Raw genomic sequence first — 27,322 nt, forward strand, 5'->3', positions numbered from 1 at the left:
AATAAACCAATCAGCAGTTGGTAACAGTCAGTGTCAATGCTGCTGAATATAAAAGCCTCACAAGTTCAAGGAGTGCCCAGCAATGACAATAAAATGCTGCATTTGTTAAATTACAGGTCACCTCCAGAGAATGTGCAGACGTAGGATGCAATTTCAGAGCAGTAAAGTGTTGCATTCCTACTTGTGCAAAGACATTAATGTAACAGAAACACCAGGATTTGTAAAGATATCCAGTATATTCCTAGGTGATGGTGATGATCCAAACAGCCCACGTTCATCAAAAATACATTTTCAGCATAGCTAACTGACTTTCACTGACTTATGGCCCCTATTACCAACTTTTCTTTCTCCTTGGCTGACCACTATCCATCCCTTTATCTGCCTACTATCTCGCTCTCTCTCCCTTTCTGGACTCTGTGACCATTCCTCACTTACACTTCCTCCCTAACCACCCCCTGTCTTCAACATGTATACCACCTGTTCCTAGCACTAATAACTCTGAAGAGGACTCAGTGGACCCAAAGCAATAACTCTGCTTTATCTCTATAGATGCTGCCAGATCTGATGAGGTTCTCCAGCAATTTGTAACTTCGTTTCAGATTTCCAGAGTCCACAGTTCTTTGTTACATTTATCGCATTTATCAGAATCTGTTTAGGTCAATGGGAATCTCATTAATATTAAGCTTGATATGGGCCAGGTGTCACTGTTGCATTAGATCAAATAACAGGGTTAAACAAACTGAAGACATGATTTATAGATATGAAATATGGTCAAGCTTAGAGATATGCTACAAGCAATCCAACAACAAAGAGTGTGAGGGAGGTGACAATGTACATATGTTTCGGACTCAACACTTCTTACTTTTGAACCTGCACACACACCTTGATTTCAATATCCTTAAGGCAATAGGAAGTATTCATTTAGTTTCAAGAGTCAGTGGATAGACCAAAGTAAACCCAGTTATGCCAACCAAAACATGAATTGCTGGAAAAACTGAGCAGATCAGGCAGCATCTGTGGGGAGAAAGTAGAGTTAACCTTTCAGGTCCAGAGACCCCTCTTAAGGGTTCTGTAAAGTCTATTGAAGGAGAAGGCAGAGATAAAGTAGTGGTGAATGTACATGCATATACAAACATTGGAGAAGATGTTGTATAAGCTTAAGGCTCTGATAGGGTTCAATTGGGGGCTGAATTAAGTGCCACCTAACCTGATGACATCAGACAGTATTGGTGGAGAAAATCAGGACAATAGCTTTGGATCAGAAGAGGACAAATGTGTTATCCAAACCTTCCAATAGTATCAGTAACAATCTCCAACTAACTTATGTAACTTGTAACTAATTGCTGTTGTACAACTAGCTACATCTCATTAAGATAAGATCCCCTTCTTGTTAGGACTCAGTAGTAGTTGTTGCTCTGCCATTGTAAACCAAATAAGCCCTTACACCAACTCAAGGTAAGAGGAATGGTAACAGTATAGTCTACAGTATAATACTACAATAGACACATACACATTAACATGAAACAGACCAAAACTCAACAGGATACTCACCACTAGAAAGTATAGCCTCAGCTACATTGCTTCTCTCAGTATATATGGTTCATAGATTTAACAAACATATTGGCTGTATTATTAATAATTATATAAAATGACTCCACAGCTCATGAAAACATTGAGGCATGATGTTCAAATAGATAATAAGAGATATGTGAATAAAACGACTATCACATTGCTAGGCAATGTAGACTGCCAAGCATCAACTAGAAATAATGTCTGATGCAGGACTTAAAATATTCCAAACAGGCAGCTGTCATTCAAACCAAATGCTTTTACATTGTTACACATTAATTTTTACTTTGTTTTAAGAGCTGAACAATAGGTTTCTTTGCTTAGTAATCCTTTCAACAAATTCCAATCAGCTCTCTGACTCTGTGATGTTGGCACTCACATATTTCACGTTCTGTTTCTGTGAATCTGTCTGACAAAGGCTAGCACCTGAGATTGCTGAAATGATGGTCAAAGGACAGAACTAGGGCAAACTGCTAATTTAGTAACCCTCATGTAGCCTCATTCTTTTAGTTACATTTCAGTCAAGCCCCAAGATGTAGCAGCTCTGCAACATCACCCAACTTTCCTTGGCCTCAGCTCATCTGCTTCTGGAACCCTCATTCATGCCTTTTGTTTCCTTTATACACTGCTATTCCAATGCCCTCCTGGCATTGTGGAAGTCTCCAACATTTTATCTTTCATAAACTCACGATTGTCCAAAATTCTTCCACTCTCACCTTTACCCTAGTGCTTGTTGATCAATATTGATTTGCAGTCAAAGATCAGAATTTTAAACTGTTATTTAATAACCCTTCATAAATCACCCCTCTCTATCTCCACTATCTTCTCCAGCTCCACAGATATCTCTTAATCTTTGCCTCTTAGGCGTTCCTAACTTTACTCAATCTATATTTGTTGCCTAGGCCTAAGCTCTCCACATCCCCTCCCTAAACATTTGTGCCTCAGTATCTCACTCTTTAAGACCCTCTTTAAGACCTTCTACTTTAAGACCCTCTTTAAAACCTACTCCTTTGGCCAAGCTGTAATCCTGGCATCACCTTTTATGAAGCGTCCCAAGATTCTGAGTTTCAATAGTGTGCGCTAGACAGAGATACAGGTGTCCAGAGCTGACTGATCACAGTTACATGAAGATTGAGGCACTTCCAAGGAGCAAAATTCCTCAAGGTCTAATTCATCCAGTGGAATTGGTGTCGCTCCCCTCAGCAACCAACACTTAGCTTGGTTACAGAGCCGAAAGAAACTCAGTATCTGCTGATTCATGTACAAATCCATTACAACCACTATTATTTCAGCTGGACTGGGCTGGTGTTATCCAGCCTGTCGGTATCAATCAGAATGATGGCTTGGCTAGACCCTATCAAAATCAACCAGCATTTTTATATTCTCATGTTCTAATGTGGAAAATGCAGCAGCTAATCTGTGCATAATGAGATCACAAAGCCAGAGTAGAATAATGACCAGGGTATCTGTGCATTTCTTTTTCAGATGATGCTTATTGTGGCATCAATATTCATCAGAACTTACGATTGAGGGCTATATGATTCCCAGATTATATTTCCTGAAGATACAATAAAGTTAAAGGAGATTGACTGCTGACTACTTGCATTTCCAGCAGGACTCTGAGTGAACCATTTGTTTGTGGCACCATCTGTTTACCTATCTTAACAGTCTTTCTCATGCAGAGTGTAGGAAGGCTGGTCAGCAATCCAGCAGTCCAGGTTATGAATGCTTCTTGCTCAAGAGTGTTGCCAAATGAGCTACAATGAGCAAAGTGTTTGGAGCATTAACTTTTTTGGCGGTCTCAAACATCTGCTGTTCCACCACATGTAGTTATTATTTAAGCTGCTGATGTAAATATTAATTTCCCTTTTAGGTGAGGATGCAAAAAAGATTTACAAGGATGTTGCTGAGATTGGAGGGTTTGAGTTATAGGGAGAGGCTGGCCAGGTTGGGGCTTTTTCCCTGGAGTGTCAGAGGCTGAGGGGTGACCTCATAGAGGTTCATAAAATTGTGAGGGACATGGATAGGGTGAATAGTCAAGGTCATTTTCCTAGGGTGAGGGAGTCCAAAACTGGATGGCATAGGTTTAAGGTGAGAGGGGAAAGATTTAAAAAGGACCTAAAAGGTAACTTTTTCACACAGAGGGTGGTGTGTTTATGGAACAAGCTGCCAGAGAAAGTGGTGGAGACTGGTACAATTACAACATTTAAAAGGCATTTGGATGGGTATACGAATAGGAAGGGTTCAGAGGGAGATGGGTCAAATGCTGGTGTGATCATTAATCTTGCACTCGTCCAATTAGAGGGTGAGAGAGGCTGGTCCTTTGTCAGCTATCCTGTCCTCCAGGAGGAAAACTTGGCTTGGGGACTTTAGATCCAAGTTGTTCAAACATATATTACTCATCCTTATCAGTGTCATTTCTTCCCATTTCCTTACCTCTGACTGGTTTCCTGCAATGTTATACATATAGCATAAACCAGTCAAAAACAGAGGAAATGCATGACAGAGAAATAAACAAGCCACAGACTGTCAGCTAAGGATCTGATAAGAAGCTAAAACTTTCCTCAGCCAATCTTACCAACAGCTGTATCACAGATTGCCCCAAAATTTAATGTGTTGCTCCATCGACAAAAGCATCCTGATAAATTTCTAATTCATTAGGTAGGGCAACAACATGTAGGTTTTTATACTGTATGTTTTTAAACAGATGATGGAACATGCATAGTAGATTATTTAATACTATCAACTGTATAGGAATAGCCACATTATATTAAGAGCACATTATATTGAAATTCCACCAAAAAAAAAGAGTAAATTATGTAGAAATTAAGAAAACCAATCAAACAATCAAGACTACTGCATCTTAAATCATGTACTTTATAGGAATGACTCAATTATAGGAAATTGGCGAACTCATCCAACCAGTCCTCATTAATGTTTATCTTCCTTTTAGTCTTCGTAATCACATGATCAATCTTGTCTTCACACCTTTTAAAATAGTAATGTCTCATTCTCATCTGAGACTTTTTTTGACCATTGGCTCTCCTTTCCACTTCTTCTCACCTTTTCTTCTTCCTTTCTTCAAGATCCTGAGATTCCCCCTTCCCAGGTAACACTCCTCCACTGTTACCCAATGTGACTCAGGGCTCACAGTCTTCTGAAGTCCTGAAGAAGGGTTACACCAGAAATGTCAACTTCTCCACCTCCTGATGCTGCCTGGCTTGTGGTGTTCTTCCAGCCTCCTGCCTGTTTGCTTTGGATTCCAGCATCTGCAGTTTTTTTGGCTCTCACAGCCTTCTATGTCAGGAATTTACATACACAATGTTCCCCCTCCTATTTCATTTCAGCCACACTGACAGAGTTGCATTTTTTAAAAATTTGTCAAGTATTGAAAACAAACATATTGCTTGGTTACCCAGCATCTCTGATTCAGACATTGTCCATCTTATTGTTCATATGGCATTCACCTCCTGACTACTGAAAATAAATTTTGCCCTTCAGAGTAGAAAATGTACTTCATCATTTTCCACAGTCTTGAGTTTATAGGCGTTGGCCATTCAGCTAATCAAGCCTGCCCTGCCCAATCAATATAATTATGGCACATAGAAAGCCCTTCAAAGATTCAGTCCACTTTATCTATTTAATCTCATCCCTGCAGCACTCCAAACCTGCCTCTCCTTTGCAGCATGGCTGGCAGAAATCTCATCTGGTTTCCTCTCCCTTCACAGAGGCTCCTTTCCTTAGACCTGACATCCTTGACCCATCTCTCTCCAGCTTCAGAAACCTCTTCAAAACCTCTGTCTTCAGCCATTATTTTGATCACCTTCTCCAGGCACCTTCACTCGTTTGGCAAAGTGTCTCCATCTCACCTTCTCTTCTGAGATGTTTTGCTCAGCCAGAATAGTACAGGCCATCACAGGTAGGATTAGTCATTCTGAGCCTCAAATCTTAACAACAATGTAACTTTGGCTTTGGCTACAGAGCAATTCTGGACTGTGTACAAATTGTCTCGACAGCAAACACTGTCTCAAACAGTTTTTGAGTCCTGTTCTGTTTCCTCACAGGATTAATTTTTTTGGAAGGAGCTGAAGGCTCACTGTTTTCTCATTAATAGGAAAGTTATTATTGGAAACATGCAAGATTGCCAATCGACCCAGCACGTTTGTATCAGGTCCTGACCGCAGCAACAAAAAATCAATTCCTCCTGCCATGCTCTCCCTATAGCCCTGCATCATGTTAAATGTTATTTCAGTTTTTCTCTCAAGCGTAAAACTGACCCAGATTTAACTGGGCCTTCTTTGTGCCACACACATTCTTCCATACATACCCCGAGGGGATGCTAAAACAGGCACACCGTGGGGATTGGTAACTAACGGAACAACGAGGACTGATGTGAAGATTACTCACCTGAGCCACATTAATGAACTTGGTGATGACCTCTGCCCTTTGCACGGGAGTCTGCTTGCTAAGAACCATTAGCTGGAGCCACTGGGAAATGCCATTAAACAATGCGATGGACCTCTCAAGTGTTGGGTTATCCATTAGACAGCGATGTGTAACATAGCTTTGATAATCTGTAAACTGCAAGAAATCACCATTTCAAGATTTAATTAATTTTCTTATTATTGTTTTCAAAACATTTCTTTAGCTTGATTGTTGATGCCCTGTTCTACATATGGGTCTTTGCCCTACTCCTTTGCCAAAATAATAATGAATGCTTGAACAATCTGATTCAGGATTAGATTGATTTGGAACAGTACCATCTATTTTGTGGATATGATTACTATTTCCACAGAAATCAATAACAAGGTCCATTCAGAACAGCAGTCACTACACCTGAAACATTAGCTGTTGTTTCCCCACAGACACTGCCAGACCTGCTGAGTTTCTCCAGCAATTTTTGCTTTTGCTAGTTCCATTTACTCGAAGAGTGTGGTGCTGGAAAAGCACAGCCGATCAGGCAGCATCCGAGGAGCAGGACAGTTGATGTTTCATCAGGAATGCCTCGCTTTCTCTTTGTTCCATTTACTCTATTGTAATAAGACTTAACAAAGCTTATGGTGTTTCCTCTGTTTGAAAACTAAACAAGACGATCATTCTAAGATAGTTAAACTGGATAACACTAAGCAATTATGGGTAAAAGCATTGGATGTGAAGAACAACAGAACCATTTGCAGTCTAAATCTAGAATAAATTTAAGCTGCATTTACTCCCTCAGTGGGAGGAAAGCACTGAGTTGTGGGTATAACCTGAAACATCAAGAACATTCATAGATAAATCAAAGATAGTCAGAGGGTTAGATAAAGTGGACAGGGAGAGCCTTTTTCCACATATGGGAATGGCAAACATGAGGGGACATAACTTTAAAGTGAGGGGAGACAGGTATAAGACAGATGTCAGAGGTAGTTTCTTTACTCAGAGAGTAGTAAGGGTATGGAATGCTTTGCCTGCAATGGTAGTCGATTCGCCAAGTTTAAGTGCATTTAAGTCGTCACTGGACAGGCATATGGACGTACATGGAATAATGTAGGTGGGATGGGCTTCAGATTAGTATGACAGGGCGGCGCAACATCGAGGGCTGAAGGGCCTGTACTGCGCTGTAAAAAAAAAATTCAGTGAAACACTTTAATGCTGCAGTTAAACATTCTGCCATTTCCTCATGTCACATGCCTTGGTTGGTGGGATTGTTTCATCATGAGAAAAGGACCTTTTAGTTATTAACATATCACACTGCACCTTCAGGACAACATACATTGTCCATCACCGCAGTGTGAAATGCCCTGCATATTAACGTTTGTATAGATTAGATTCCCTACAGTATGGAAACAGGCCCTTCGGCCCTCCAAAGAGTAACTCACCCAGACCCATTGGTAACCTATATTTAAACTCAACTAATGTATCTAACGCTATGGGCAACTTAGCATGGCCAATTCATCTGGCCAGCGTATCTTTGGACTGTGGGAGAAAACCAGAGCATCCAAAGTAAACCCAAACAGACAGAACGTGCAAATATCACACAGATAGTTGCCCAAGGTGGGAATTGAACCCAGGTCCCTGGCACTGTGAGGCAGCAGTGCTAACCACTGAGCCAGCATATTGGCCTTACATGAGTCAGGCTCCATCTCATACAACTGATGAATCTTTAGGCAATGTTCTAATAATTATATCCTATATAAAGTCAACATAAACATAGAAAACATGACTTTTTAAGAAATCCAGAAATGAAGTGAAAATTGAGTCTTTTTTTGTAAGTGTGCAGGTGCTAATATTTTAAAAATTTCGATCATGGAAGTGGGTATAGCTGGCCCTTCATTGCCCATCCCTAATTGTCCAGAGGGCAGTTAAGAGTCAACCACATTGCTATGGGTTTGAAGTCACATGCAAGCCAGACTAGGTAAGGAATGCAGATTTCCTTCCCTAAAGAACAATAGTGAACCCGACGGCTTTCTATAAAAATCAGCAATGGTCACATGGTCACTATTAAATCAACTTCCTACTAAGGTTTTTATTGAACTCAAATGTCACCATCTGTCATGGCAGGATTCAAACCCTTACCCTCAGAACATGACCCTGGGATTCTGGATTGCCAATCCAGTGGCATTATCACAATGCCACCATCTCCCCTTTATGTTCTGCATTTTGTGATAATTTTAACTTTCGTTAACACTTGCCTTTTAATGTTGTACTCATCATTGCCTCCTCACATAGTTAATGTAGACACATTGAGACATAAGCTTCCAGCTGTGCCGATCAGCAAATAGCTGACATGGGATGGTTGACAGGAACCTAGGTTCACTCAATGGTCCATCTGGAGATGTTCTTCTGTATCACACCCTTCCCTGATGGAAACTGCTCACCAATCCAGGTAAATGTGAGCATAACCCCTCCCTTCCATGCCAGAATAGCTAATTGCAGAGCAGGGGAAGGAACAGAAACTCCAGGCAACTGCAACTTGTTTTATGGTAAAGAGCGTCACAGTTGAAAGAAGACACAAAAATGCTCATCAAGGTGAACAGCATAGATACAATTAAGGTGAAGCTTGACAGGTAAACGAGGGAGATACAGACAGGAAGTTAGGCCGAAATAAAAACAGAAAATGCTGGAGAAACTCAGCTAAACTGACAGCATGTGTGCAGAGAATTAACATTGAAACAAGGGTGACTCTTCTTCAGGATTCAGAGTTCGGGTTCTGAGCAAGAGTCATTTCCAGACTTGAGACATTAACTCTGTTTCTCTCCACTGATGCTGCCAGGCCTGCTGAGTTCCTCCAGCATTTTCTGATTTCCTTTCAGATTGTCAGCATCTGCAGAATTTTGCTTGATGGATGAGGTTTTCTTGCAGCCACATGAGGATCTGAAATCTTTGAGTCCCAGTTTGCAGGAGGGACAGTTGTTCAATTTACCAAGCAGAAACGTTCGGTGATCTGAACTAGAACATTATACATTTGGAATGAATTTGGGAAACTTATAGAATTCTCCACTTGTAAGGAAACGGGAGAACATTTGGTAAGTGCCAAGGTGTTGGCTAAGAATGGTGACATTTTATTTGCGAAATGTGCCATTTTAAACACAACAAAACCAACTCTCTGAAATGAACAATGACAAACCGATATCCGTCGGAAGGATTTATATTCCAGGAAGGAAAGGTGTTCTGCCAGCTCCAGTGGCTCTAAGTGATCGAATAACAGAGAAGCTTTCCCCTTCTTCTTGGAAGCCTTCTTACGTTGAGTGACCCGTCTCATCCAGTCATAGGACGGACTGTTTGAAAAATAAGAGTGATGTTAATGGATTAGCCAAGGTGAGAAATCTGAACTTCATCTACTGTCACGTTATCACCGTAAATTCAGGAACTTGTATTTTTATAGCGCTCTTGTCTGCCCGATGCAAATGTGAAAGGGACAACACGGCAACAAATTATTTTCATAATGTAGTCACTGTTGTGGAAATTTTGTGCACAGAAAGTACCGACGAGAGCAGCATGAGAATGGCCAGATGATCTGTTCTGCTATTGATAGATAAACACTGCGGGAAACTAGGAATAGCATCCCTCAAACCAATGCCTTGGAACGTTTTGCACCCTCTGTCTAAGGCGGCAACTGGGATCTCAATTTAACATGTCCTTCAAAAACTCCAGCCCTTCTTAGAATCCCTACATGTGGAAACAGGCTTTTCGACCCACCAAGTCCACACTGACCCTCTGAGGACTATCTCATCCAAACCCATTCCCAATTACTCTACATTCATCCCTGACTAATGCACCTAACCTACACATCCCTGAATACAATGGGCAATTTAGAATGGCCAATTCGTCTAACCTGCACACCTTTGGATTGTGGGAAGAAACCAGAACACCTGGAGAAAACCCATGCAGACATGGGGAGAACATGCAAACTCTATGCAGACAGTCACCTGAGGCTGGAATTGAACCCAGGTCCCTGGCGCTGTGAGGCAGCAGTGCTAACCACTGAGCCACCATGTCACCCCTTCTGACAGTGCAGCATACCATTAGTGCCGCACCGGAGTGTCAGCCTGGATTTTCAAGCCCTGGAGGGAACCTGCAGCCCATTTCCTTGAGTGTCAGAAAGTAAAGGGTCGCCTAAATTAGACGGCCACCAATTAGAGCAGTTCTCCTGCTGCAGAGTCGGCCTAGATGTGAACACAACCTCGTGAACCAAGGCTGAAAGTCACGGGTCCAAGCTTCAATTTGGCGACGGAAGCACAATTAAGCTGGCACTGAAATGCAATTCTGAAAGGGTGCTATATATTCAGAGGCATCACCTTTCAGATAAGCCCCAATGGAAGACCAGAAGCCTTCTCCCGGGCACCATGGCCAACACTAATCCTTCAGCCAATATCTGAAACAGAAGATTTGGTCATCTATTTCACTGCTGTTTGTGGGAGTCTGCTGTTTATTAGATTACATCAGAGATGACATGTCCTTACAAAAGATCTGGTACTGAACAGGTACTTCAACACATTTAAATATTACTCACCATTTTGATGTCAGAAAGATTTTATAATCACACTGGAAGGAAGTGAGCACAATATTTAGACAGTGACATATGGGTCTTTATGAATATTAAAACTGGGAACATTCACAGCATGGATCTTTAAATGATGTGATAGATAATACTACCATCTATTAAAGCAGAAATGATGGAATCCTCTGATAGTACCAGTCCCACAGAGGCCAAGGGGCAAAACCCTAGCCTCACCACACCAAGATTCTGGATGAAAAATGAGCATAAAGTGTGGTACATTAAGAGGTCTTTGAAACATGAATTACTTTAGACATCATTAAAGCATCCTTGGCAGCTATTCAATACACACATTTGGTTCTCTGGATATATTAATAAAGAGGCTAATGTCTATTTTAGAACCAAAATTGGAAATCCAGCCAATCTTCAGGTGCAGTCTTCAGCAATTATACTTGCAATATTTCCAACATACTAATGCGGATAGGTTTTCTCCCAATGTAGAGATCCCCACATACAAACCAACAATTAGGAGCAGGAGTAGCCAGCTTGACCCCTTGAGGCTGCTCTGCCATTTGACGAGATTGTACCTGAGTTGATGACTCATATTCCTCCCTATCCTTTGGTCCCTTCGTTTATCGACAATCTATCTACCATTGTCTTAAAAATACTTTTTTTAAAACTCTGCTTTCACTGTCTTATGAGAAGGAGAGTTCCAAAGGCCAGCAACCATCTGAGAAGAAAAATATCCTCCCTATCTCTGTCTTAGGCAGACCGCCTCGTTCTCAATTCTCCCACCAAATGTTTGCACATGACCCTGACATGATCTCTCAGGCTCTAAATGCTTCAATCAAGTTGCCTCCAATCCTTCTAAATGCCAGTTGATAGGAATCTAGCCTTTCCTTTCCTCATAAGACAACACACCCTATTTTTATTCATTCATGGGAATGCAAGCATCGCTGGCTGGGCCAGATTTATTCTTCACCCCTAATTATCCAGAGGGCAATTCACATGTAACCCAGACCAGGTAGGAATGGCAGTTTCCTTTCCTAAAGGACATTAGTAAACCAGAAGGGGTTTTCCAACAATTGACATCAGTTTCAAGCCTATCATTAGACTCTTAATTCCAGAGTTTTAACTGATTCAAAATTCCATCATCTGTCATGGTAGAGTTTGAATTGAGGACGCCGGATCATTACTGGGGTCTCTGGATTAATCGTCTAGTGATAATACCACGATGTCGCTGCCTCTCCCAAGTATTAGTCTAGTAGCCCTTCTGAATTGCTTTAGATGCATTTTCATTCTTAAACAAGGAGACTAATACTATATGCAGCACTTCAGATATGGTTTCACCAGTGCACTACATAACTGAAGTATAACCTCCCCGCTTTTGTATTTAATGGCCTGCAATAAACAATAACATTCTCTTCCTAAATACTTGCTGTGCCTGCAAACTAACCGCTTGCAATACATGCATGAAGACACTGAGATCCCTCTGCAATGAGGAGATCTGCAATCCCAATTTAGATAGCATACTTGTTTTTCATTCTTCCTGCTAAAATGGACAACTTCACATTTTCCAACATCTGTTGCCAAATCGTTAAATTGCTTGCTTAACTTTTTATCTGACCTTGTAGCCTCATTAATTCCTCTTCACAACTTACTCTTCTATCTATCTTTGTGGAATCAGCAAACTTAGCAACTTTAATTTTGCCCCTTCCTCTAAATCACTGATACAAATTTGACAAAGTTGAGGCATCAACACTGATCTCTATGGCACACAGCTTGTTGCATATTGCCAGTCAGAAAATTTTGCCCACTCACCGTTTCCCTGTGAGTTACAAATCTTATATACATGCCGATAAGTTACCTCTCTAAAATATGAGTACTTATTCTCTGCAACAATGTTGTGGCATCTATCAAATGCTTTCTGTAAGTCTAATGAAAGTACTTCTACTGGCCCCCCCTTCATTCACAACATGTGTTGCTTCCTCGAATAATTCTAATAGGTTCGTTAAACATGATTTTCCTTTCATAAAACCATGTGAACTCTATCAGATAACCTTCACCTTGACTACACGACCTGCTATAACATTGTTAATAATAGCTTGTAATGTTTTCCTTATCATAGATGTTAAAATAACTCTCCTGTAGTTTCCTGCTTTCTGTCTCCCTCCTGTTTTTTGAATAAAACAGTTACATTTGCTATCATTCCAGTGTAACGAGACCTTTCCTGGCTCAAGGGCATTTTCGAAAACTAAAACCAATGCCTAACTTTTAAGACCTGAGGATAAAGTCCATCAGGAGCCAGGGACCTGTCAGCCTGCTGCTACAGTAATTTACTGAGTACCATTTCCCTAATAATCATAATTTTCAAATAATCTGGCATGTCCTTATTTTTCATTATTAATTCCCCAGCCCCACTTTGCTTAGGGTCAATGTTCTTTGTCAATTCTTTTTCAAGGTCTATAGACCAGTATGTTTACCTTTCCACGAGCTTTCTCTCATACTCGATGTTATTTCCTTCCTTACTAATCTTTTAGTCAATCTTAGTTTTTTTATATATATTCTGCCCAATCTTCAGACCTGCCTCCCAACGTTGCACAATTATATGCAATTTCTTTACTATTTAACTTTTTAGGTTAGCTGCAAATGATGGGTTTTCTGCTTGGAATTGTTCAGTTTCATTGGAAAGAGTACATTCTGAAATAGCCTTTAAATGTCTGCCACTGCCTCTCTATTTGCCAATATCTTGGGTTAATTTAGCTTTAGTCCACTTTAACTAGCTCTGCTTTCATGTTCTCATAACTACCATTAAAAGTTTAAAATATCAGTTTTGGACCGACTTCTCTCTCACTCAAAGTGAATGAAAAATTCTATCAGATTATGATCACTGCTACCAAGGGGCATCTTCATTACAATTACATCCTATTCATTGCACCACAACCTAACATGGTTTGATGTGGCCCCACACAACATTAAATCTTGCATTCTGAATCTTTAATATTTCTCCCACACCAAAAGCACTTTAAACTGTCAGTATGATTGCTCACCTAGCACCTTTACTGCATAGGTGCAACGTTATAAAGTTTGATTACTAGAATTTCTAGACAGCGTAGCCAGTATTCCTTGTGAAGTCATTGCATTTATATGGGAAAAAGGCACTCTCATTACAGAAGCTAAAAGTGCTTGTGAAATAAAGAGAATAATGTCACTTGAATATCTTTCAAAAAGAAGGACATTTTCCCCGTGTCTGCATGAGTTTCCTCTGGATGCTCCGGTTTCCTCCCACAGTCCAAAAAAAAATGTGCAGGTTAGGTGAATTGGCCATGCTAAATTGCCCATAGTGTTAGGTGAAGGGGTAAATGTAGGGGAATGGGTCTGGGTGGGTTGCTCTTTGGAGGGTTGGGTGTGGACTTGTTGGGCTGAAGGGCCTGTTTCCACACTGTAAGTAATCTAAAAGATATAGAGCACCCTTCACAACCTCAAGAGTATTGTACCATATAGAATTCACTAAGTTACCTAATTATCCCTTAAATAAAGTTTATAATTATCTGGCACTCAATGCAAAAGATAATTTCTATAATGAGTATCAGCAGCATGTGCTGACTGTCAGGTGTTGAAACACACAAACACTTGCTTACATGCTGGAGATGTCGATGAGTTTACTGTGCTCCTCACATCCCAGCTGGCTGGCCAGTTCCCGAAACTCCTCTGTCAGACGAACCAAACCGAGATCCAAGTTAAATTCAGCAGGGAATTCAGAAATCCAGTACCTGTACATCCACGCGCAGAAAGACAGGTGAATTACAAGCTTTCCGTTTGGCAAGCCAAGACATCAGACAGACGATAACACTTCATGGTTAACACTTGGAATGAAGTTTGATCATTATTTAGCCCCTCGAGCCATACATGCCTAAGCTGTGACCTCACTCCATGTACCTTTGGTTCCTAACCCTCAAGACCTTTCATTAAAAATTATCTACCAATCATTTAAGATAAACAATTGATCCAACAATTACAACTTGAGGAAAGGAGTTCAAAAATGGTACAATGCTTTGCAGGTAAAAGATTTTCCTAATTTCATACCTCACAACCTAATTTTCAAACCATGGCCCCTTGACTTACTAGCTGACACTGTTACTTCCAAACTACCTTTTCTCTTCCTTTTAATATGCCAAAACCTTTAATCAGATCCTCAAACCTTTAAAATCCCAGGTAATACAACCTTGGTTTGCCTTATCGTCTCTTCAGAAGTCAGCCCTTAGAGTCCAAGTCTCACTCTAATGAAACTATACTGCCTTTCTTCTGGGGCTCACATACCCTTCCTAAAGAGTGGTGCCTAGAAATAGAGTCATAGAGTCAGACAGGAAACAAACCCTTAAGTCCAATTCGTCCATGTCAACCAAGTTTCACAAACTAAGCTCGTCTCACTTGCCTGTGTTTGACCCACATCCCTCTAAACCTTTCCTATTCATGTAGCTGTCCAATGTCTTTTTAATATTATAACTGTTCCTGCATCTACCATTTCTTCTGGCAGTTCATTCCACACAGGAACCACACTTTGTTTGAAAAGGTTGTCCCTCAGGAGCTTTCAATTCTCCAGGTGTGGCCCTCTCTATGTGAACCCACACTGAACAAAGCAGCAGGAAATCTAGATAAAATGAAGTACTGAATAGAAGAAATCAAATTGATCCATCCGCAATAATTAATGAATCTAAAGGTCAGTGTCAAAAATATCAGGCACTTAAGGGAGATTTTTCCAATCAGGTCAAGGTATACATTAAACTGACCAGCCCTTGGTTTTCCATCCATTCACCTTAATGGATAGAAAATCATTGGCTAGAGGTGTACAATTTCAGGATATGTGGTCTGACCACACTTCAGGACTAATGGAGCAGAGGAAATGTCCTTTCTTACCATAGTGTTGAGAAAAGCAAAGCATTCAGCAACTGTTTTGAAAACAGTTTAATATTATTTATTATTTTACATTTGTTATGGTGCAGTTCTGATTAACTTTATCAAAATGGATCTTTGTAAACACCCAACCGGGAACAGGATTGGATTCAGAAGGGAAGACGAAGTCTAAAGTGCTGAATTGGTCTATCCTAGGGCCAACTAAGCAAGGGAGAGGCTGGATGGAGATAGGAGAATGCAAGACTACTCAGTTTTGGGGATTTTCCTCAAAGAATATTAAGAAATGAATCACATACAAAGAGATACTTTTCTTCTATTTTGGAGTTGGTTTTGCATCCAATCAATCTGTGGGTGGCACGGTGGCACAGTGGTTAGCACTGCTGCCTCACAGCGCCAGAGACCCAGGTTCAGTTCCCACCTCAGGCGACTGACTGACTGTGTGGGAGTTTGCACATTCTCCCCGTGTCTGCGTGGGTTTCCTCCGGGTGCTCTGGTTTTCTCCCACAGTCCAGGTTAGGTGAATTGGCCAAGCTAAATTGCCCATTGTGTTAGATGAAGGGGTTAATGTAGGTGAGTAGGTTGCGCTTCAGAGGGTCGGTGTGGACTTGTTGGGCCGAAAGGCCTGTTTCCACACTGTAACTAATCTAATCTAATCTGATTGTGCCCGAAGGGAATTCAATATTCCACTCGATGCCCTAAGCACAAAGCCTCTCCGTCATTGCAATAAGCAGGTTGCTGCATGAACAGTAAACTGGAGTAGGAACAATATATGTCAGGCACCAGGCCTCCTTGGGAAATGTCATCGGGTCAGCAGTGTTGAAGAGGAGAGTGAGCAGAGCTCCTGAGATCAGTGCTACAGCCCTGACACTCAGCGGATTGGCAATCTCGATGTAGCCCGAGTTCAGTTGGTTCTGTTAGATCTTGTTGGGTCAGAGGAGGAACCACCCAACTCCAATCCCGCTGACATGCACTTAAACCATTTACATCAGAGGTATATAAGGTGATACATTGGAGTAAAGGCTGACTGTGCTCGGGTGTTAGTGTTGGTATCCAACCCTTATCAGCCACCATAAAGGCACTGATTAGAACATAGAACGTAGAACATAGAACATAGAACAATACAGCGCAGAACAGGCCCTTCGGCCCTCAATGTTGCGCCGACCTGTGAACTATTCTCAGCTCGTCCCCCTACGCTATCCTATCATCATCCATGTGTTTATCTAAGGATTGTTTAAATCTCACGAATGTTGCTGAGTTGACTATATTAGCAGGTAGGGCATTCCACGCCCTTACCACTCTCTGCGTAACCTGTCTCTGACATCTGTCTTAAATCTATCACCCCTCAATTTGTAGATATGCTCCCTCGTACAAGCTGACATCATCATCCTTGGAAAAAGACTTTCACTGTCTATCCTATCTGATCCTCTGATCATCTTTTATGTCTCTATCAAATCCCTTCTTAGCCTTCTTCTTTCCAATGAGAACAGATCCAAGTCTCTCAGCCTTTCCTCATCAGACCTTCCTTTCAGACCAGGCAACATCCTGGTAAATCTCCTCTGCACCTTTTCCAATGCAGCATTTACCATGGCTCATCCACCTAGCCTGCACCTCTTTGAGCTCTGGGAGACAACCACAGCAAACCCATATAGACGTGGGCAGAATATGCGAACTCCACACAGACTGTCGCCCATGGGTGTAATCAAACCTGGGTTCCTGGTGCAGTGAGGCAGAGTGCTAACCACTGAGCTACCATGCTGTACAATGGAACAGAGCAATCACAATAAATCCTTAGGACTGTTCATCATGTACCATTTACTTCTGAATAAAGTTATCGCTGGATATCATTTGTCATGGTCATAGAATCTTTTCCATTCCTTATACATGTTGGCATGAACCAGGCATTGCTTTAACTTTCCTGATATTGATTGGGAAAGCTATAGCTCAAGTTCGTTAGATGGGTCAGTGTTTGTTCAATGTGTGCAGGAGAGTTTCCTGACACAATATGTAGACAGGCCAACAAGAGGTGAGGCCATACTGGATTTGCTTCTGGGTAACGAACCAGGCCAGGTGTTAGAATTAGAGGTAGGTGAGCACTTTGGGGGTAGTGACCATAATTCGGTGATTTTTACTCTCGTGATGGAGAGGGATAAGTGTGTACTACAGGGCAAGAGTTATAGCTGGGGTCAGGGAAATTATGATGCGGTGAGGCATGACTTAGGATGTGTGGCTTGGAAAAGTAGACTCCAAGGCAAAAGTGTAAATGATATGTGGAGCTTGTTCAAGGAGCAACTATTGAGTGTCCTTGATAATTATGTACCTGTCAGGCAGGGAGGAAAGGGTCGTGCGAGGGAGCCGTGGTTTAATAAGGAATTGGAATCCCTTGTTAAATGGAAGAGGGCGGCCTATCTCAAGATGAGAAGTGAAGGTTCAATTGGGGCGATTGAGAGTTATAGGGTAGCCAGGAAGGACCTGAAGAGAGAGCTAAGAGCAGCAAGGAGGGGACATGAAAGGTCCTTAGTCGGTAGGATTAGGGAAAACCCTAAGGCTTTCTATAGGTATGTTAGGAATAAAAGAATGACTAGGGTAGGAATAGGTCCAGTCAAGGATAGTAGGGGGAAGTTGCGTGTGGAGGCGGAAGAGATTGGGGAGACACTGAATGAATACTTTTCTTCAGTATTTACTCAGGAACAGGGCATTGTCGTCGATGTGAATACTAAGTCACAAATAAGTAGAATGGATGGCTTTGAGGTATGTAGAGAAGAGGTGTTGGAAATCCTGGAAAAGGTGAAAATAGATAAGTCCCCTGGGCCTGATGGCATTTATCCTAGGATTCTCTGGGAAGCAAGGGAGGAGATTGCAGAGCCATTGGCCTTGATTTTTATGTCCTCTTTGTCTACAGGAGTAGTGCCAGAAGACTGGAGGATAGCAAATGTGGTTCCCTTGTTCAAAAAGGGGAGTAGGGATTACCCTAGTAACTATAGGCCGTTGAGTCTCACTTCTGTTGTGGGCAAAGTCTTAGAGAGAATTGTAAGGGATAGGATTTATGCACATCTGGATAGGAATAATGTGATCAAGGATAGTCAGCATGGTTTTGTGAAGGGCAGGTCGTGCCTCACAAACCTTATTGAATTCTTTGAAAAGGTGACGAAGGAGGTTGATGAGGGGAAAGCCGGAGATGTGGTATATATGAATTTTAGTAAGGCGTTTGATAAGGTTCCCCATGGTAGGCTACTGCAGAAAATACGGAGATATGGCATTGAGGGTGAGTTGGAGGTTTGGATTAGGATTTGGCTGGATGGAAGAAGACAGAGGGTAGTAGTTGATGGCAAAGTTTCTTCATGGAGTGCCGTCACTAGCGGTGTTCCGCAAGGATCTGTTTTGGGACCATTGCTGTTTGTCATTTTTATAAATGACCTGGAAGAGGGGTTAGAAGGTTGGGTGAGCAAGTTTGCGGATGATACGAAAGTTGGAGGAGTTGTTGACAGTGAGGAAGGATGTGGCAGGTTACAGCAGGATATAGAGAAGCTGCAGAGCTGGGCAGAAAGGTGGCAAATGGAATTCAATGTAGCTAAGTGTGAGGTGATTCACTTTGGGAAGAATAACAAAAAGATGGGGTACTGGGCTAATGGTCGGATACTTGGTAGTGTGGATGAGCAGAGGGATCTTGGTGTCCATGTACACAGATCTCTGAAAGTTGCCACCCAGGTAAATAGTGCGGTGAGGAAGGCATATGGCGTACTGGCTTTTATTGGTAGAGGAATTGAGTTCCGGAGTCCTGAGGTCATGATGCAGTTGTATAAGACTCTGGTGCGGCCGCATCTGGAATATTGTGTGCAGTTTTGGTCGCCATACTATAGGAAGGATGTGGAGGCACTGGAACGGGTGCAGAGGAGGTTTACCAGGATGTTGCCTGGTATGGAAGGAAGATCGTATGAGGAAAGACTGAGACACTTGGGGCTGTTTTCATTAGAGAAAAGAAGGTTTAGGGGTGACTTGATTGAGGTGTACAAGATGGTTAGGGGGTTAGATAGGGTTGACAGTGTGAACCTTTTCCCGCGTATGGAGTCGGGTATTACAAGGGGGCATAGCTTTAAATTAAGGGGGGGTAGATATAGGACTGAAGTTAGGGGTAGGTTCTTCACTCAGCGAGTCGTAAGTTCATGGAATGCCCTGCCAGTAGCAGTGGTGGACTCTCCCTCTTTATGGGCATTTAAGCGGGCATTGGATAGGTATATGGAGGATAGTGGGTTAGTATAGGTTAGGTGGGCTTGGATCGGCGCAACATCGAGGGCCAAAGGGCCTGTACTGCGCTGTATTCTTCTATGTTCTATGTTCTATAACAGGGATAAACCAATTAGGTGAAAACCTTGCCTTTGTAATGGACTTATTGAAAGCCTTCATATATTTGAAGCTATTTCTATTGACATAGAGAATGGGATGATACAAGAAGTCTTGATCAGAATTCTGGACATACACCTGGCAAAGGTTTGATGCCCTGGCTAATGGATTTCTCCTGGATTAAACTCCCTGTACTCATTAATACCAGGCATACCGTCCTCCTAACTAATATACAAGAATCATTCAGGCAAACATGTGCACCACTTGCTTAAATGCCTTTGTCCAGATATCTATCTCAGACCACACAAGTTAAGGCTGTGAGTAAATCAACAAATTAGAAACAAATGGAATTGGATTAATCTCTCTACATAGCTCATATCTGCCAGACATGCAGTTTTCAATGGAAAAAGACTGTTCCCTGCTCTGTCTCCTCGTCTTTAAAGTTCCTTTCTCTCTCTGTCTTTTGGGAGTCCTGTCTCCTCCATTCTAAATCATGGATAACATTGACCCAAGCAACACATAGGAGAAAGGGCGGCACGGTGGTACAGTGGTTAGCACTGCTGCCTCACAGCGCCAGAGACCCGGGTTCAATTCTCGCCTCAGGCGACTGATGGTGTGGAGTTTGCACATTCTCCCAGGGTCTGCGTGGGTTTCCTCCGGGTGCTCCAGTTTCCTCCCACAGTCCAAAGATGTGCAGGTCAGGTGAATTGGCCATGCTAAATTGCCCGTAGTATTAGGTAAGGGGTAAATGTAGGGGTATGGGTGGGTTGCGCTTCGGCGGGTCGGTGTGGACTTGTTGGGCCGAAGGGCCTGTTTCCACACTGTAATGTAATCTAATCTAAAAAAAAGTGAGGACTGCAGATGCCAAGCAACACATAGGTCAGCCCCATTCTGCATACGGAGACAGGATATGATGATTCTGATGGCTCCCTAGTGTCAAACATTCCGCCAATATTTACTGTTTGACATATGAATAAATGATGGAATGGTGAGTTATTGGCGAGCTGAGGATCTTCCTGAAATAACTTCATGAAGACCATCACCAAGTCACCCTTTATTTACACGTGGAGAGTACAAGACACTGACCCAGCTCCCTCTGAGCTAATTCCTAGATTGAACAGAACCCCTGACATGCCTGTTCTTATCTGTCAGCCTGGGCTCTCTGATTGGACCAGATTACCAGCCCCAATCAGGGAACTCATATTCTATGAGGTCCACCTGGTTGACCTCATCTTGATCCCTACACTTCCCTTGCTGCATTTTGGCAAAATGAAGAAAGCCACAGATCTTATGTCCTTTGTGAGGCTGTAAACAAGGTTTCTCATCTCAGGCCTACTGAGAGAAGCTATTGTGCATACTGTAACGACATGGAGCCAATAACCCTGCTCACAAGGATCCCTCTATTTATTTCCTCCGGTTAAAGATGAGGCCATTTCAGCTTCTTACCTCATTAAGTGGCAGATTTTGAGTCGAAATGCATCGCAGTCTTCACCGGTGGCTTCCCGATACGTTCGAAGGTCAAGGAAAACAGCCTGACACTGTGTTCGCACATGCTGTTTAACTTTCCGGGTACTGATTCAGTGACAGCTAACACAGGAATTCTTCGAGCTTGATTCCCCTTTAACTTATAAACAGAAAAGCCTGCACTCTAACCGATTGAGGTAATTTCGAGTCAAGCCTTTCTCTTAAGCCACTTTCCCCAGCTCTCTTTTATAGTAGGTTGCCACACTTGATTCGAGACATGGTTAATTTTGATTTCTGCAGAAAGATTTCTTTTTAAATGAGAATTAAACAGGTTGCAGGGAATTCTCTCCTGCTACTGAGATGGAGGTAAGCAAGCTAGTTTCACGTAGGAAACCTCAAATACCTTTAACAGCAAGAAATGCTACCCACATTCCAATTGCCATTTTTGAACACAGATATTTCTTTCACCAGTTCACACAGTAAGTTCGAAACCTATGTCTACTGATACTGGAAATTTGAAATTGAATGAAAAATGCTGGAAACATTCAGCAGGTCCAGCAGCATCTGTGGGGTAAGGACAAAGCTAATATTTTAGGTCTCTCACCTTTCACCAGGAAGCTTCACTCTTCACATTCATCATTACCCGCCTTTGTGAAGCAGAGTCTGCGTACACCCCAAATCAGAAAATCGACTGGAATAAAGGCTGTAAATCTGAAATAAGTACAGAGAATGGTGGAGAAACTCACCAGGTCTGGCTGCATCGAGGAGAGAGAAACATAGTTAATGTTTTGAGCCCAGGATGATTCTTTGAACAGAAAAACACCGGACTCGAAACGTTAAGTTGGCTTCTTTCTCCATTTATGCTGCCAGACCCATTGAGATTCTCCAGCATCTTCTGACTTTGTTTCAGAAAATCTACTGATTTCAAGATCAAGAGGAAGCCTCCAACTGAATCCTGTTAAATAATCTTTTAACTTTACCCCGATTTGGAATACAGTACTTTTCCATGTCTGCTGACACATATAGAAGGTGTTCTCAATCTTGCTCAGCAGGAGTTAAAGGCCTGGGGTGCTAAACATTGACAGGACTGGTCTCTAGACTGGTGAAAATCAACATCAGGAACACCTTGACAGTATTAACAAAGAGAGGTATTGAGAATCCACAAAAGTTTAATCACCCCTTCGCTCCCTTTTACACAATATGTATTCTATACCAAACAGGCATCACCACCAAGACCTTTCTTAAATCAAATGCATCTTCTTAAAAAGATGATTACATTTTTTGAAATTTTGTTTCCTCTACCAATTAAGTTGCGAAGATAAGTTAAGAAAAACTGTTCAATCTGATCTGATAGCAGTGGAGGCTCCGAGAGTTGAGGTTTATATTTATTTTTTTGGCCTCCAATACAATAGTCACTGAGTAGGAATGTCGAACTAATGGTACAGGCAATGACAGAGTGAAGTAGGGTTAGAGATCAGTGCTAGGCTCTGCCTTTTGCTGATTTAGAATGGGGCAGGAACCTATGCTTAATACCTAACTCCAGGAATGACAGGTGGGCATCAATAACTGCCCATACAGAGTGGGCAGCTAACCCAGCGGCCATTTAAGGCTCTGGGTGGTGGTGCATCACCACCTCCCGGAGCATTGGCAGACTGAGAAACCCTGAATGCCACGAGGCCTTTCTGCCTGGATGGTGCAGGCTGTCACTGGGCACATCACCCCAGTGCCAGAGTGGGGAGTGTCTGCATGAAGCCAGTTTTAAGTTAAGCTTTTAAAATATAGAAGTGAGGAGTGGGGGACTTCTATGTTAAAGCACCTTCTCATACCATCTGTCAAAAGCTAATGTGACTTTCCCAATTTCCAAGTTGGAAGGCCTTGGATTGGCTCCTCAGCTTCAAGAGACCGCCCACCTCTCTAATTGGTTGGAAAGCCTGCCCATTGGCCATTAATTGACTGTTCTGGATAAAACTGGAAAGAATGAATGTTTCCCACATAGTGCTGGTTCATTCACTCCAAACCACTACCATCAGGCTGAAATGATGCCCTAAGGGAAAAGCTAGTCCCCTAGTTGTCATCGGTCCAGAGGATAGGTCATGGCTGATATGTAGCCAATCCACAGATGACAGGATGATGTATGCAGGCTGGCCAGATGGGCAGAAGAATGGCAAATGGATTTTAATGCTGCAAAGTGTGAAGTGATGCACTGTGGGAGAACTGGCACGGCACGGGGGTATAGAATGCATGGGAGCACCCTGGGAAGTACAGAGGGTCAAAGGGACCTTTGCATGTCCACAAATTCTTGAAAGGAACAGCATGGGTGGTTAAGGCAGCATATAGGATACTTGCCTTTATTAGTCAAGGAATTGAATATAAGAGGAGGGAGGTTATGATGGAGCTGTACAAGATGGCAGCTAGGCCACAGGTGGTGTATACAGTTCTGGTCATCACACCATGATATGATTGCACTAGAGCGGCTGTAGAGGAGATTCACCAGGACGTTGACTGAGCTGGAACAATTCAGCAATGAAGAGAGAGACTAGGTAGGCTAGGCTTAATTTCCATAGATCAGAGAAGGCTGATGGTGTTTGAGATGTTCTAAATTATGAAGTGTATCAATAGGGTAGATAGGGAAAAACATTTCCCTTTAGTAGAGGGATTAGAAAAAGAAGAGGGGTCATAGATATAAGGTAAATGGCATATAGGGGATTTAAGAAAGAATTCTTTCACCTGGAGGTTAATGAATATCTGGAAATGACTACCTGAAAAGAGTGTTAGAAGAAGGAATCATCACAATATTTAACAACTACATAGATGATTACTTGAAGTACCAGAGCATACATATAAATGAGCCAAATGCTGGAAAACGGGACAAGAGTAGGTAGGAGGTTGATAAACAGCACGAACACGATGGGCTGAAGGGCCTCTTTCTGTGCAGTAAAACTCTGTGTCTATGATTCTATGACTAAGTGAGTGACCAAAAGAGAGTCAAACAATTATTGGCTTTTCCAAATGAAGATTGTTCAATTGTGTAAGAGGACCAAAAGGATATATCAACAGAAGCTTTCCTGCGAGTTCAGTAGATGGCAGGTACCATCGATGCATTAGGAGGACCATCCTTGGCACCTGACTGTTAGTCATCTCCCCTTCATTGTCTGGAAATCAAGAAGGACAGGTTAGACACAGTACGCAACTCCCAATCAAGGCAATATAAAACAGGCCCTTCATTAGCACCAGCTTTCATTTCTTCTTCAATTTTACTTATTAGCCTGCGCTCCCCAAACCTATTCCCATTGGGACCTCATTTTGAAAGTTGCCACAATCTCCAAGTGACAATGGTCAAGGTGAAAAGGGAGAACTAATGGATAGGCTGGGACTTTATTCACTGGAGTGTACAAGATTGAGGGGTGACCGTATAGAGGTTTATAACATCATGAGGCGTACAGATAAGATGAATGGCAGGTGTCTTTTCCCTCGGGTGGGAGATTTCAAAACTGGGAGGCATATTTTTAAGGTGAGAGGAGAAAGAATTTTTAAAAAGTTATGAGGGGTAACATTTTTTACACAGAGAGAGTGGTTGATGTGTGTAGCTATCCAGCACCTCAATGACTTCCATGTTGCTTTCTCAACCTTTCTTTCCTCGTACCAGCACTCACTAAACCAGCAGCTTTCAACCAATGTGCCGTGGCAACTGGTATGTTGTCAGAATTGTCCGAGTATGTCGTGAAATTCTGTACAAAGGTGTGGAAATTCTGCACAAAAAAAACAGAAGAACTATGGATTCTGGAAATCAGAAGCAGAAACAGAAATTGCTGGAAATTGCAACATTAAATCAGAGTTAATGTTGCAGGTCCAGTTCTGAAGAGGAGTCAGCGGGACCCAAAACGTTAACACTTCTTTCTCTCCACATATGCTGCTGGACTTGCTGAGTTTTTCCACTAATTTCTGTTTTTGTTAAGGAAATTCCATGTTCATCTTAAACAATTTAAACAAAAACAGAAACCAAAACTCGTGAAAATTAATCGTCAAATTAAAAGTGAGGTATCGATCTCTCAAGTCTGAAAACGCACAACTATTCTAAATGTGCAGGCCAGGGAGAAATTTAAGATCTCATGGATAGTTTAAACTAGAGCCCAAGAAACTGTGCTTGCATGCTTTTTGTTAAAATGAGACAAACTAAACTGGAGGGAGCGCTTGTCAGGAACAAGATTTTCCTTTGCCCTCTCGTCAATTGCTCCCTCGATCAAAAGGGTCTGCACACACCAGGTTTCCCTCTAAACTGCAATTTACTCTACTTGATGTTCTGCTCTGTTCCATTTACAGTATAACCCTGATTATCCAAACAAGATGAGCGGTGAGTATTTTGTTCGGATAACTGATCGTTCGGATAATCGATCTGATCGTAAACGAACGATAATGATTTATGAGTGCCAGTTATCCGAGCATTTCTCGGTTATCCAGCAATGCATTGTTTGACTGATAACTGGATGCTGAATTGCCTAATGCTGTTTTTACGGGACCTTGAGATCTTGTTCGGCTAATTGATGTTCGGATAATCGCGGTTCTACTGGAATGTTTATTATGTATCGGTTCAGTTCAGCGTGTGGAACAGATTTAGGTCCATGAATAGTTGAGTTGGGCAGATTTTGAAAACGTGCCATTATGAAAATTAAATATTAGAATCCCATAGAAGCAGGCCATTAATTCCATGAAGCATCCCTCCCAATCCACCTAGCCCAGACACTATTGACAACCAAAGCCAATCCACCTAATCTGCACTGTGGGAGGAAACCAATGCAGACATGGGGAGAATGTACAAACTCCACACGGATAATCCTAGGGAGGAATCAAACGCAGGTCCCTCGCACAAGGAAACAGCAGTGCTAACCACTAAGCCACCATGCTGCCCTATTAATCTTAATGCTTATGATCCTTCTTTAGCTTGTTCTATGCTCTGTGTTGCAACCTCTCGAGTAAGACTGCAACCATAGTAAATGCAAATAACTGACATTTATAAGCAATCAATGCAGCTCAAAAAAATGGGTGTGTCGTGGAATCCTTTGTTTCATTGAAGCATGCTGTATAACTGAAAAAGTTGGGAATGACTGTCTTAAAACCCTTGCTGAGTTTCCAGCTAAGGTATATGTTAATGAAGGAAAGATTTTTACAAAGTGGTGAAGCAGTATCAAAGACAACAGTATTTACAACTCACTAACACTGAAGTCCTTGGTAGTGACCTCATGAAGACCGGAGCAGATTTAATGTACAAAATTACGTTCTGTGCACAACTATGCCTGAATACCAATGGATACACTGGAGGCCTGCACATGTTTACTTCATGACTGGATGTCAAACATTGCTATCCACCGTAAATATATTGGTCAGCTCGCAATTCAGTTGACTCGCCATTTCCAAAGGCCACCATTAAACTCCAAAGGTCAAGTGCTCTGAGGAGTACATACACTTTGCTGAAACTCGCACATAAACATTGGAGAAGGATTGGCAACAACATGTTACTGAGCTTTACCACATTCACACAGAAAGAAAGGAATAGGTGTGGTCCAGATGCCAGGGCCAATCTGTAGAGAGTGAGGGTGATATAAACAGAAGATGGATATCAATCACAGCTGTAAGTTTAATCCTAGCGTGCACAAAGGCTGAATGTTCATGTTGCTAAGCAAAACAAATGATTTATGATCATCCCCCCTTGACCAGCATTTCTAGGTGTGAGGGTGAGTCATGGGGCAACATTTCAAATGATGTCAGAGTTGGGAGGCACAGAAGATTAGGACTGGACAGCACTGTGTCAGTTTGTCAGCACATTCTGGTCTCCAGTCTACTTTCACAGACTCCAGGTTGGCCATGTGATGGCTACCTGCAGCAGGCAGTGGGTAAGATACTGTAACCAGTAAAGAACCATTTTGGCCAATGTTTTGATGCCAACTGGATTTGTCCCAAGGCCTGGACATGCTGACTGTAAACTTAGGGAACGGTTCACCGAACATTGCAGCCGGGCCCGAGGGGCCAACCTGACCTCCCAGTCACCACCCATTTCGATTCCCC

General features: G+C 42.1%; 1 protein-coding gene across 2 annotated transcripts in view; it reads right to left on the reverse strand.

The window, feature by feature from the left end:
• The window catches only part of rasgrp3 (RAS guanyl releasing protein 3 (calcium and DAG-regulated)), a 145,543-nt gene that overhangs the window by 36,333 nt on the left and 81,888 nt on the right, over positions 1-27,322 (reverse strand). Inside the window, exons 3-7 of one of the 2 annotated variants that reach the window (XM_043695504.2) lie at positions 24,312-24,414; positions 21,245-21,307; positions 14,188-14,319; positions 9,176-9,326; positions 5,977-6,150 (exon numbers count right to left, since the gene is read on the reverse strand). In XM_043695504.2, the coding sequence (XP_043551439.1) occupies positions 5,977-6,150; positions 9,176-9,326; positions 14,188-14,319; positions 21,245-21,307; positions 24,312-24,414 (623 nt within the window). Of the gene's footprint in view, positions 1-5,976; positions 6,151-9,175; positions 9,327-14,187; positions 14,320-21,244; positions 21,385-24,311; positions 24,415-27,322 lie in introns of those variants that run through there. The other variant, XM_043695507.2, reaches the window with a different exon arrangement.

The sequence above is a fragment of the Chiloscyllium plagiosum genome, unplaced genomic scaffold, assembly GCF_037043375.1.
Source record: "Chiloscyllium plagiosum isolate Xiang-an unplaced genomic scaffold, Cpla_swu_hap1 HiC_scaffold_10, whole genome shotgun sequence".
NCBI lineage: Eukaryota > Metazoa > Chordata > Chondrichthyes > Orectolobiformes > Hemiscylliidae > Chiloscyllium > Chiloscyllium plagiosum.